This window comes from Phyllobates terribilis, unplaced genomic scaffold (assembly GCF_046119375.1).
Source record: "Phyllobates terribilis strain yellow unplaced genomic scaffold, ASM4611937v1 Scaffold_9__5_contigs__length_417890890, whole genome shotgun sequence".
Lineage (NCBI taxonomy): Eukaryota > Metazoa > Chordata > Amphibia > Anura > Dendrobatidae > Phyllobates > Phyllobates terribilis.
Window position 1 is genome coordinate 101,781,665 of NW_027362769.1, and position 12,408 is coordinate 101,794,072.

Here is a 12,408-nt window from a genome sequence, read left to right on the forward strand (position 1 = left end):
ACTTTTATTTATGATCTTGTGCCAGTTTTGTGACTTATCATGTATCTTTTTGTAGTACTGCCTACCATTGATCTGGCTGGAATACCTCAGAAGATTGTACATGTACCATGTGGCAGACCAATCGAGCTTGCATTACCTATTCATGGCCGTCCTCCTCCAGCAGCAGCATGGTTCTTTGCAGGATCCAGGATAAAGGAGGTTGACCGTGTTAAGATTGAAACTATAAACAAAGTAGCCAAACTAACCATTCGTGAGACTACTATCAATGATACTGGAGATTATACACTTGAAGTTAAAAATACAACCGGAACAGTCTCTGAAGTAATTAAAGTTATAATTCTTGGTAAGTATTGCACTTTCAATTTTTATTCAAAAAGAAAAAAAACAATATTATTTTGATGAAATAATGACCATATTTTTATGTTTTCTTCTTGGCAACAGACAAACCTGGACCACCTATTGGACCAATTTCAATTGATGAAATAGATGCCACATCAGTAACAATTTCATGGGAACCACCAGTGATGGACGGCGGTGCTACAATTAGCGGCTATGTTGTGGAACAACGGGATGCTCACCGTCCTGGATGGTTACCGGTTTCTGAGTCTGTCACAAGAACAATGTACAAATTCTCAAGACTCATTGAAGGCACTGAATATGTATTCAGAGTGGCAGCTACAAATCGCTTTGGCATTGGTTCCTATTTACAATCTGAAGTTGTGGAATGCAAGAGCAAAATAAGTAAGTACACGCTATACATCCTGTACATACAATATAGACTATAATTTATTTGGTTGGATTACTTTTTAAAAATAAGACCTGTCAGCTAATTCATAGAAATGCACTAAACAAGCAGATAAGTAAATCTCCTAATGACACAGACTTAGTTTGGCCATTTTCCTAACTGCTAAATGACCATTGGTATCTGTTATGTTATTTCAGGTTATCCCGGACCACCAGAGACTCCACAGGTGTTTGACGTGTCACGTGATGGTATGACCGTAACTTGGAACGCTCCAGATGAAGATGGTGGATCACAGGTCATTGGCTATATTGTAGAACGCAAAGAAGTCAGAGCTGATAGATGGGTTCGTGCCAATAAAGTGCCTGTGACAATGACACGCTACAGGTCTACTGGACTTATTGAAGGCTTGGAATATGAACATCGTATTACAGCTATAAATGCAAGAGGTGTTGGAAAACCAAGCCGATCCTCCAAACCTGCAGTTGCCATGGATCCAATAGGTATATTAAGCAAAAAGATACTGTTTAAATTTGCTTTGTATTTAAATTATTAAAAATAAGTGTTTGTACAACACAAGGCTATACTTAGTCCTCCAGAGAAAGACTCCACTCTGGCTGACAGAGGAGGATTTCAAGATTTCAAGCAGAACATCCTTCTTCATGACAATCATATGTCATAATAGATTATATTACAATGCAGTTATAAGACAAGAGTAATCGTATACTGATATATTTTTAACTGTGATTTACAGCTCCTCCTGAGAAACCTCAGAATCCAAGAGTTACTGATACAACAAGAACATCTGTTTCATTGGCATGGAGTCCACCTGAAGAGGAGGGAGGTTCTAAAGTCACTGGTTACTTAATTGAAATGCAAAAGGTTGATCAATATGAATGGACTAAATGTAACACAACACCAACTAAAATCTGTGAATATACCCTTACTCACTTACCACAAGGAGCAGAGTACAGGTTCCGTGTTATGGCATGCAATGCTGGAGGACCTGGAGAGCCAGCAGATGTTCCAGGAACAGTTAAGATCACTGAAATGCTTGGTAAGACATTGAGAAAACAAGATTATCAATTCAGAAATTTGTAAATGGTTTACATAATTAATAATTTTTGTTTTACAGCATATCCCGATTATGAATTGGATGAAAAATACCAAGAAGGCCTTGTTATAAGACAGGGTAGTGCAATTAGAATAACCATACCAATAAAAGGTAAACCCATCCCAGTATGTAAATGGACCAAGGAAGGCCGGGATGTAAGCAGCCGAGCAATGATCGCAACTTCTGAGACACACACTGAACTTGTAATCAAAGATGCTGTAAGAGAGGACTCAGGAACGTATGACTTGATCCTTGAGAATAAATGTGGCAAAAAGGCTGTTTACATTAAGGTCAAAGTTATTGGAAGTCCAGATACTCCAGAAGGTCCTCTGGAATATGATGACATCCAGTCCCGTTCTGTGAGAGTAAGCTGGAGAGCCCCTGCTGATGATGGTGGCTCAGATATTTTGGGCTACATTATTGAAAGAAGAGAAGTACCAAAGACTGCTTGGTATACTGTTGATTCACGTGTGAAAGCAACATCTTTAGTTGTCAAAGGACTCAAAGAAAATGTTGAATATCATTTCCGTGTTTCATGTGAAAATCAGTTTGGTACTAGTCGTCCACTAAAATCAGAAGAACCTGCCATACCAAAGACACAACTGAGTAAGTATTAATTGTCTCTATTTCTGAATATATAGAAGTTGTAAAATATGTTGCTAATAGTTATATTACAATATTATAGTGTGTATGTGTTAACTAGCAATTATCAATTTGCAGATGTACCAGAAGCTCCAAGCAACCCACCAGAAATTATGGATATCACAAAGAGCTGTATCAGCCTATCTTGGTCTCGTCCTAGAGATGATGGTGGTTCTCGAGTCACAGGATACTATATTGACCGCAAAGAGATAACCACAGAAAAATGGGTTAGACATAATAAGACCCAAATCACTACAACTATGTATACCATCACAGGACTTGTTCCAGATGCTGAATATCAGTTCCGCATTGTTGCACAAAATGAAATAGGACTGAGCGAGCCAAGTCCAGCATCTGACTCAGTTATTTGTAAAGATCCATTTGGTAAGTGGTTAAATTACTTGATAACATGTTATAGCTTAATCAGTACAAATGTGTTGTGTTGAAAATGAAATGATAACCTTTGTATTTTTCAGACAAACCAAGCCAACCAGGTGACATTGAAGTTACATCTGTATCGAAAGATAGTATAACAATACAATGGGAAAAACCAGAGTGTGATGGAGGTAAAGATATCCTTGGATATTGGGTTGAATACCGACAGTCTGGAGATAGCGCCTGGAAGAAATGCAATAAAGAGCTCAACAAGGACAGACAGTTTACTATGGGTGGTCTACTGGAAGCTACTGAATATGAATTCAGAGTATCTGCAGAAAATGAAACTGGAATTAGCCGACCTCGTAGAACGGCAATGGCTGTGAAAACTAAACTTACCTGTAAGTTTTTCCTTAATTTTTTTTTTCTTACAGAGACAACCATTAAAGTTTTATTGAAACAATTGTATGCAATTTATCAAGTTTCTAATTTGTTTTTACAATTTTTTTTACACAGCCGGAGAAGCTCCTGGTCTACGTCAAGAAATAAAAGAAGTCACAACCAAACTAGGTGAAAGTGGCAAACTAACCTGCCAAATAGTTGGTAGACCATTGCCCGACATCAAATGGTACCGCTTTGGCAAAGAGTTGGTACAAAGCCGCAAGTACAAAATGTCCTCAGATGGACGTAACCACACACTGACTGTCTTGACTGAAGAACAGGAAGATGAAGGACTCTACACTTGCATTGCAGTTAATGATGGTGGAGAAATTGAAACAAGTGGCAAATTACTTTTGGAAGCCACTCCACAGTTCCATCCTGGATTCCCTCTGAAGGAGAAATATTATGCAGGAGTAGGCACAACTCTTCGCCTTCATGTGGCGTATATCGGACGCCCTGTGCCAGCCATTACATGGTTCTTTGGCAAAAAACCATTGAAATCTTCTGAAAATATCACCATTGAGAATACTGAACATTATACCCACCTTGTCATTAAGAATGTGCAGCACAAGACTAATGCTGGCAAATACAAAGTGCAACTAAGCAACATATTTGGAACAGTTGATACAGTACTTAATGTTGATATACAAGGTACAGTATTGCTTAATAGCACAAGGGTTTTAATTCAATACTTTTCAGTTTTTCGTGTGCCAAATATAATTGAACTTAAAAATGTTTCTTTCTCCACAGATAAACCAGATAAGCCCACAGGTCCAATCGTTGTCGATGCTTTACTGAAAAATTCAGTTGTAATCAGCTGGAAGCCACCAGAAGATGATGGTGGATCTATGATAACTAACTATGTAGTGGAACGCAGAGAAGCTAAGGAAGGAGAAGTATGGCAGCTAGTGTCTTCTGCAATTGCTGGAACTACCTGCCGCATTGTTAATCTGAATGAAAATGCTGGCTATTACTTCCGTGTTTCTGCTCAAAACTTATATGGCATCAGTGAACCTTTGGAGGTACCATCTATTGTTCTAATCAAGAGTCCATTTGGTGAGTACAGTTGCAATAATATGTACAAAAGACATATAAAGCATGTAGAAGCAATTTACTTTTAAGAGTAGAATTCTGTACCTAAAGTATTATGAATTTAAATTGCAGAAAAGCCAGGTGCCCCAGTTAAACCAGTCATTACAGCCATCACAAAGGATTCATGTGTTGTGTCCTGGAAACCACCAGCCAGTGATGGAGGTGCGAAGATTACAAATTACTTCCTTGAGAAACGTGAGAAGAAGCAGAACAAATGGATTTCTGTGACCACGGAGGAAATTCATGAAACAGTATACTCTGTTATGGGTCTCATTGAAGATCTTGAATATGAGTTCCGTGTTAAATGTGAAAATCTTGGAGGTGAAAGTGAATGGAGTGAGATATCTGAACCTATGGTTCCTAAATCTGATGTACCAATCCGTGCTCCACACTTTAAGGAAGAACTGAGAAGCCTAAATGTTAAATACAAGAGCACAGCTACATTTGTCTGCAAAGTTGTTGGCCATCCCAAGCCTGTTGTTAAATGGTTTAAACAAGGTAAAGAGATACTTCCAGATGGAGAAAAGGTGAAGCTACAGGAATTCAAGGGCGGATATTATCAGCTTGTTATCACAAATGTCTTTGAAGATGATGCTACAGTTTACCAAGTTAGAGCAACCAACCAAGGAGGATCTATTTCTGCTACAGCTTCCTTGGATGTGGAAGGTAAACATAGTTTTTAACGATCTTTTGGAGTTAGATATGTACTTTCTGTTGCTAAGAAATAGTCTAACCTTGTCTATTCTCTGTTTTTTTTTATGTAATGCAGTACCTGCTAAAATTAACCTGCCTAAGCATCTGGAAGGAATGGGTGCAGTTCATGCCCTGAGAGGTGAAATCGTCAGTATCAAAATCCCATTCTCTGGCAAACCAGACCCTGTCATCACATGGCAGAAGGGACAGGATCTTATTGACAACAATGGACAATATCAAGTTATTGTTACCCGGTCATTCACATCACTTGTGTTCTCAAATGGCGTGGAAAGGAAAGATGCTGGCTTTTATGTGGTCTGTGCGAAGAACAGATTTGGAATTGACCAGAAGACAGTAGAGTTAGATGTTGCAGATGTTCCTGACGCACCCAGAGGACTTAAAGTCAGTGATGTTTCAAGAGATTCTGTTAATCTAACTTGGACTGCTCCAGCAACTGACGGTGGAAGTAAAATTACCAACTATATCATTGAGAAATGTGCCACCACAGCTGATAGATGGATTCGAGTTGGACAATCTCGTGAAACTCGATATACTGTGGTTAACTTATTTGGCAAAACAAGATATCAGTTCAGAGTAATAGCTGAAAACAAGTTTGGACTGAGTAAATCATCTGACCCAACAGATCCAGTTGTTACAAAAGAAGACAAAACAAGAATGTTGAATTATGATGATGAAGTCTCAGATATAGAAATCTCTACCACAAAAGCAGTACACTCTTCCACAAAAGTACTTCATGAAAGATACTCTATTGCTGAAGAGCTTGGACATGGACAGTTTGGAATTGCTCATCGTTGTATTGAAAATGCTTCGAAGAAAACATTCCTTGCCAAGTTTGTAAAAGTTAAGGGTGCTGATCAGGTTGCAGTGAAGAAAGAAATTTCTATACTGAACATTGCGCGCCACAAGAACATCTTGTACCTTCACGAGTCATTTGACAGTCTAGAAGAACTTGTTATGATCTTTGAGTTTATATCTGGAGTTGACATATTTGAAAGAATCAGTACATCAGGATTTGATCTTAGCGAAAGGGAAATTGTTTTATATGTTCGCCAGATCTGTGAAGCTCTTGATTTCCTTCATTCACACAGTGTTGGAAACTTTGATATTAGACCAGAAAATATCATATACAGAACAAGAAAAAGCTCTAGTATTAGAATAACTGAGTTTGGTCAAGCAAGGCAGTTGGTGCCTGGAGAAAGCTTTAGACTTCAGTTCACTACTCCAGAGTACTATGCACCAGAAGTTCACCAACATGATTTGGTCAGTACTGCAACAGATATGTGGTCTCTTGGTACACTTGTCTATATCCTTCTAAGTGGCCTCAATCCATTTGCTGCTGAAACAAACCAACAGATCATTGAGAACATCACCAATGCTGAATACAACTTTGAAGATGAAGCCTTTAAAGATATCAGCTTGGAAGCATTGGATTTCATAGACCGACTTTTGGTAAAAGAAAGAAAGAGTCGCATGACTGCAGCAGAAGCTCTTGAGCATGCATGGTTAAAACAGAAGACTGAAAAGATTAGCACAAAAGTCATTAAAACATTAAGACACAGACGATATTATCAAAGTTTGATTAAGAAGGAATGGAATTTCGTAGTCTCTGTTGCTCGTATCGCTTGTGGTGGTGCAATAAGGTCTCAGAAAGGAGTTACAGTCGCTAAGGTAAAAGTTGCTTCAATTGAAATTGGACCACTGGCGGGACAAGTATCCCATTCAGTTGGAGAAGAAGGAGGATATGCTAAATTCTCATGCAAGATTGAAAACTATGATCAATCTACAGAAGTCACTTGGTACTTTGGCATCCGTCAATTAGAAAACAGTGAAAAGTATGAAATCACATATAACGAAGGATTAGCCACCATATATGTTAAAGACATCAGAAAATCAGATGATGGCACTTACAGATGTAAAGTAGTCAATGACTATGGTGAGGACAGTTCATATGGAGAACTGTTTGTCAGCGGTGTAAGAGAACAATCTGAATACTACAGATGCAGAACTGTGAAGAAAGTAAAACGGAGAGTTGATGCCATGAGGCTTCTGCAGAGACCACCTGAGTTCACCTTACCTCTGTTCAACCGTACTGCTTATATTGGTGAAAACATCAGATTTGGAGTAACAATAACAGTCCACCCTGATCCACAAGTAATATGGCTTAAGTCAGGTCAGAAAATCAAACCTGGTGAAAATGAGAAGAAATATACCTTTGAATCTGACAAAGGATTGTACCAGCTAATCATTAACAATTTGACCACAGATGACGATGCTGAATATACAGTTGTGGCAAAGAACAGATTTGGTGAAGACAGCTGCAAAGCAAAGCTTACTGTCATTCCTCATCCAGCAGCAGCAGATAGTACTTTGAGACCAATGTTTAAACGCTTGCTTGCAAATGCTGACTGTCAAGAGGGACAGTCTGTCCGATTTGAAATTAGAGTTTCTGGTACTCCAAAACCAACACTAGCTTGGGAAAAAGATGGTCAGGCTTTGGCACAAGGTCCCAACATTGAAATAGTTCATGAAGGTCTTGATTATTATGTACTTATCATTAGAGACACCCTTCCAGAAGATTCAGGCTACTACAGAGTCACTGCTACAAACAGTGCAGGATCAACAAGCTGTCAAGCATACCTTAAGGTGGAGCGGATGCGATATGTCAAGCATGAATACAAATCTGAAGAAGAGCGTAAAGTACATGTTCAAAAACAGATTGACAAGACTCTAAGACTGGCAGAAATCCTTGCTGGTACTGATTCTGTTCCTCTAAATACAGTAGCCCAACAGGCTCTAAGAGAAGCTGCTATTTTGTACAAACCAGCTGTAAGCACAAAAACTGTGAAGGGAGAATATGAAATTACAAAAGAAGAAAAGAAGAAAGAAGTAAAAGCTATTCGTATGCCATATGAAATACCTGAGCCACGAGTACATGCTGTGTCTGCTCTTGAAGAAGATCACGCTATTAAGAAGTTTGTACCAATGTCAGACATGAAATGGTACAAGAGATTGAGAGATCAATATGAAATGCCAGAACCACTAGATCGTATTGTCCAAAAACGTCCAAAACGTATTCGTCTTTCAAGATGGGAGCAATTCTATGTAATGCCACTGCCACGCATCACTGATCAATACAAACCTAAATGGCGCATTCCAAAACTGTCACAGGATGATCTAGAAACTGTCAGGCCAGCTCGTCGTCGTACACCTTCACCAGATTATGAACTTTATTACAGACCAAGAAGACGCTCTCTTGGAGATGTTTCAGATGATAACCTACTTCTTTCAGTTGATGACTACTTGGCTATGAAAAGAGTTGAAGAAGAAAGGCTGCGTTTAGAAGAAGAGCTGGAACTTGGCTTTTCTGCTTCTCCTCCCAGTCGCAGTCCTCCAAGATTTGAACTATCAACTCTTCGGTACACCTCACCAGAAGCTCGTGTAAGCCGAGAGAAGAAGAGTGAAGCAGAAACCAGGTATGCAAGTTACCGCATCCCAACAAAGGAGGAAGTAACAACAAGTTATGCAGATCTCCGAGAACGTTATGACAGAGCTGTATATAAACCACCCAGACAAAAGCAAAGAATCATTGAAGAAAGAGATGATGAAGAATTACTTCGCCCATACAGCACAACTCAGAGGCTTTCTCAATACACAAGAGATCTTGAATATATGGAGAAAGAAGAAAAAAGCAGACTGCTGGCGAGAAGGGAAAGAGAAATAACTGAAATAACTGATGTTGAAGAAGCAGAGGAAGCAGTTAGCAAAGTCAGCAGAAAATTTCGCCAAACATCTCCAGAAGTAACAAGATTACTTGGCCGACGACGGTCACTTTCACCAACTTATATTGAGCTTATGCGCCCTGTATCAGAACTAATAAGGCCTCGTTCAAAACCAGCTGCACCAGAGAGACGATCTCCTACACCTGAAAGAACAAGGCCTCGGTCACCTAGTCCTGTTTCAAGTGAAAGATCACTTTCCCGTTTTGAAAGAACAGCAAGATTTGATATTTTTTCTAGATATGAATCAATGAAAGCAGCTCTAAAAACACAAAAGACTTCAGAAAGGAAATATGAGGTGTTGACGCAACAGCCTTTTACACTGGACAATGCTCCTCGTATAACTTTGAGAATGCGATCTCATCGTGTGCCTATGGGCCAAAACACTAGATTCATTCTAAATGTGCAGTCAAAGCCTACGAGTGAAATTCAATGGTATCACAATGGTACTGAAATTCAGGAGAGCAGTAAGTACCATATTTCCAATGTCAGTGGAGTATTGACTCTCGAAATAATTGACTGTCAACCTGAAGATAGTGGAACATACCGTGCTCTTTGTACAAACTACAAAGGTGAGACTTCTGATTATGCCACTCTAGATGTTGCAGGAGGAGATTTTTCCACCTATACACCAAAGAGGAAGGATGAAGTGGTGTCCAGATCTGCTTTTCCAGAGCTCCTTAAATCAGAGGACTATGCAATTTCGTCATTCAAGAAAACTTCTGAAATGGAGGCAAGTTCTCAGAGAAGGGAAGTTAGATCACAAATAACTTCTTCAAGAGAGTCCAAAGAAACATATGAAGCTTATGCATCGGAAGAGAAGAGAGTCTCAGCTTCAGAAGCAAGAGCACTAGAAGAAAGGGTTGTGCAAAGAAAATTTAAAACTTCAGAGCCTGCAAAAATTCTAACAAAACCACAATCTGTGACAGTATCTGAAGGTGAGCATGTCAGATTTTCATGTGACTTTGATGGTGAGCCAACGCCAACAGTTTCATGGCTGCTTGCTGGACATTCTATTGTCTCATCTGCTCGGCACCACATAACTTCATCAAAGTATAGGTCAAGCTTTGAAATTACATCTGTCAAGCAGTCGGATGAAGGAAGCTACACAGTAGTGGTTGAAAATTCTGAAGGAAAGCAGGAAGCACACTTCACTTTGACAATTAAACGCTCAAAGGCGGCAGAAAAAAGTATTACCTCCCCACCCAGAGTGAAATCTCCAGAGTCTCACAAAAAGTCTCACGACTCAGTAAAATCACCACGACGAGTGAAGTCTCCAGAACCAGCTACACCAAAAAAGTCAGCTGCCAAATCACCCGCTGACAAAGTGCAATTACCTGCTGTTACAGCTCCAAAAATTGCCCAAAACCTGAAGGCTGTGGCAAGTCATGACACAGCAAAACTGTCATGTGTAGTTGAAAGCACATTGCTTAATGGTAGAGAAGTGTCATGGTTTAAAAATGGCAAAAAGCTGAGGGAAGATGGTCATTTCAGCTTTCACTACTCCTCTACTGGGACTTATGAGCTGAATATCCACAATATTTCTGAAGCTGACCAAGGTGAATATGTCTGTGAGATTGTTGGGGAAGGAGGTGTGTCCAAAACTAACCTGCAGTTTGTAGGGCAGACATTTAAAAATGTTTTCTCTCAAGTCTCCAGTGTAATTGAATCCATGAAATCTGTAAAGAAAGCTACATCCAAGGCTGTAGTTCATGAAGAAGTTACTAAAACTGATAAGCTCTCAGAAGAAATCAAAATCGTTCACACTGAGACTAAAGCTTCCGTCAGTAATGTCAGCTTTAGTGAAGGTCAGAAGGTCTCCCTGAAGGCCAACATACCTGGAGCATCAAATGTAAAATGGGTACTCAATGGACATGAGCTGAAGAACTCTGAAGACTACAGATATGGAGTATCTGGTAGTGATCAAACTATAACCTTCAAAAAAGTCAGTGGTAAAGATCAAGGAATCCTTACTTGTGAAGCAAGAACAGATCAAGGAATTATGAAATGCCAGTTTGACTTGACATTATCCAAAGATTTATCAAATGCACCATCATTTATCTACCAACCCAAATCCCAAAATGCAAATGAAGCTCAGAATGTTATCTTCACATGTGAAATCACAGGAGATCCAACTCCTGAAGTTGAGTGGTTTAAAGACAATATTCCGGTAAGTAACTTTATTTTGATATTGAAAATGTAGAATAGAACACACGGAAAGAATCTTTAACCTTAAAGGCATTCTCCACAATCAAATTATATGTCCAATTCGCAGTTTTGGTGATAAATGTCTACTCAGTATGGGTCCCAACCTTTAGACTCCCACTGGTCACGAAAATAGGTGTCCCCGAGTCCCCTGTACGAATAGAATAGTAGTGAACATGCATTTCAACCATTTCATTCATTTACCATGGGACTGCTTATAATATATCCAAGTACAGTTTTTAGCTATCTCAGCCAGTCCCATAGACAGTTGTTGTGATCGGAGGGGGAAGCCACCATTAAGTAAAAAAAATACGCAAATTGTTACATTGTTTGCAGAAAATAAATTCTGTTTCATATAACTTATATAAAATGATGCATAATAAAATATGACTTTAAACTATGGCTACACAACAGACATTAATTAATCCAGCTTTATTAATTTCATGTCCTGCTAATGGGGCAGCAGGAAAACTCACCATTGTCCCATTTGTGTTTTTTGGGATATGCAGTTAACTGGATGCTAAAACTATCGGATAAATGTAGCTTTTTGTAGCTCTAGCTTAAATCTAAATTAAAAACTTCATGCCCAACTTTTTGGGTCTGTGATTTAATAAAGTCACAAAATACACAGTGGTTAATGCATGATGTTTCCTAGTTAATATTCTTAGCTTGCCATCCATTGTCTTAAAATGTTTTTCTAAATTGTGTACTTTGTGTCATTTTAAGATTTCAGTCTCATCTCACATCAGAGTGTCCCGATCTAAGCATGTATACACTCTTGAAATTCAGCAAGCAACTGAGAGAGACAGTGGCAAATACACCATAAAAGCCAAAAATTACCATGGACAGTGTTCTGCGACTGCATCATTAAATGTCCTCCGTAAGTGTTTCATGAGCTTTAATTACTTGGTATTCTTTCTCTAATTAATATATCATAAAGGAAGCAGTGTGTTGCTTTTCTGAGAATCCAGGACTGTCTCAATAAATCGAGAATGCATGGTAAGGGTAGGTTTAGATAGCTAGAAAGGACCTGAAAAAAGTCCTTGAACAGATAATGTCCTCCTCGGAAGTGCAAATTTAATCAGTACAGAATTCCCTTTGATGTACATTATAGCCCTGATTCATCATTGCCTTTACGTATGGTTTTTGTCTAGTTTTATGTTTTTCGTCCTTTTTTTTTGTTTGCACCCAATTTATTATTCTATTTATGCTTTTTTTAAGCCTATTTTATATGCACTTGTCAAGTTTTTTTTTTTCACATTTTCCGCTTTGTGGGTTAAATGTATTCAAGATGTTTGCAGCTGATT

At 38.8% G+C, this 12,408-nt stretch overlaps 1 protein-coding gene across 50 annotated transcripts in view; it reads left to right on the plus strand.

Annotated features, from left to right (window-relative positions):
• Positions 1-12,408, plus strand: part of TTN (titin) — a 282,255-nt gene that overhangs the window by 265,673 nt on the left and 4,174 nt on the right. For all 50 annotated transcript variants that reach the window (XM_073646811.1, XM_073646863.1, XM_073646839.1 and 47 more), the window contains 12 exons: positions 56-343; positions 442-741; positions 943-1,245; positions 1,497-1,799; positions 1,878-2,462; positions 2,577-2,882; positions 2,975-3,274; positions 3,390-3,965; positions 4,065-4,370; positions 4,479-5,072; positions 5,176-11,066; positions 11,828-11,981. In XM_073646811.1, coding sequence (XP_073502912.1) covers positions 56-343; positions 442-741; positions 943-1,245; positions 1,497-1,799; positions 1,878-2,462; positions 2,577-2,882; positions 2,975-3,274; positions 3,390-3,965; positions 4,065-4,370; positions 4,479-5,072; positions 5,176-11,066; positions 11,828-11,981 — 9,906 coding nt within the window. The remainder of the gene's footprint in view (positions 1-55; positions 344-441; positions 742-942; positions 1,246-1,496; positions 1,800-1,877; positions 2,463-2,576; positions 2,883-2,974; positions 3,275-3,389; positions 3,966-4,064; positions 4,371-4,478; positions 5,073-5,175; positions 11,067-11,827; positions 11,982-12,408) is intronic.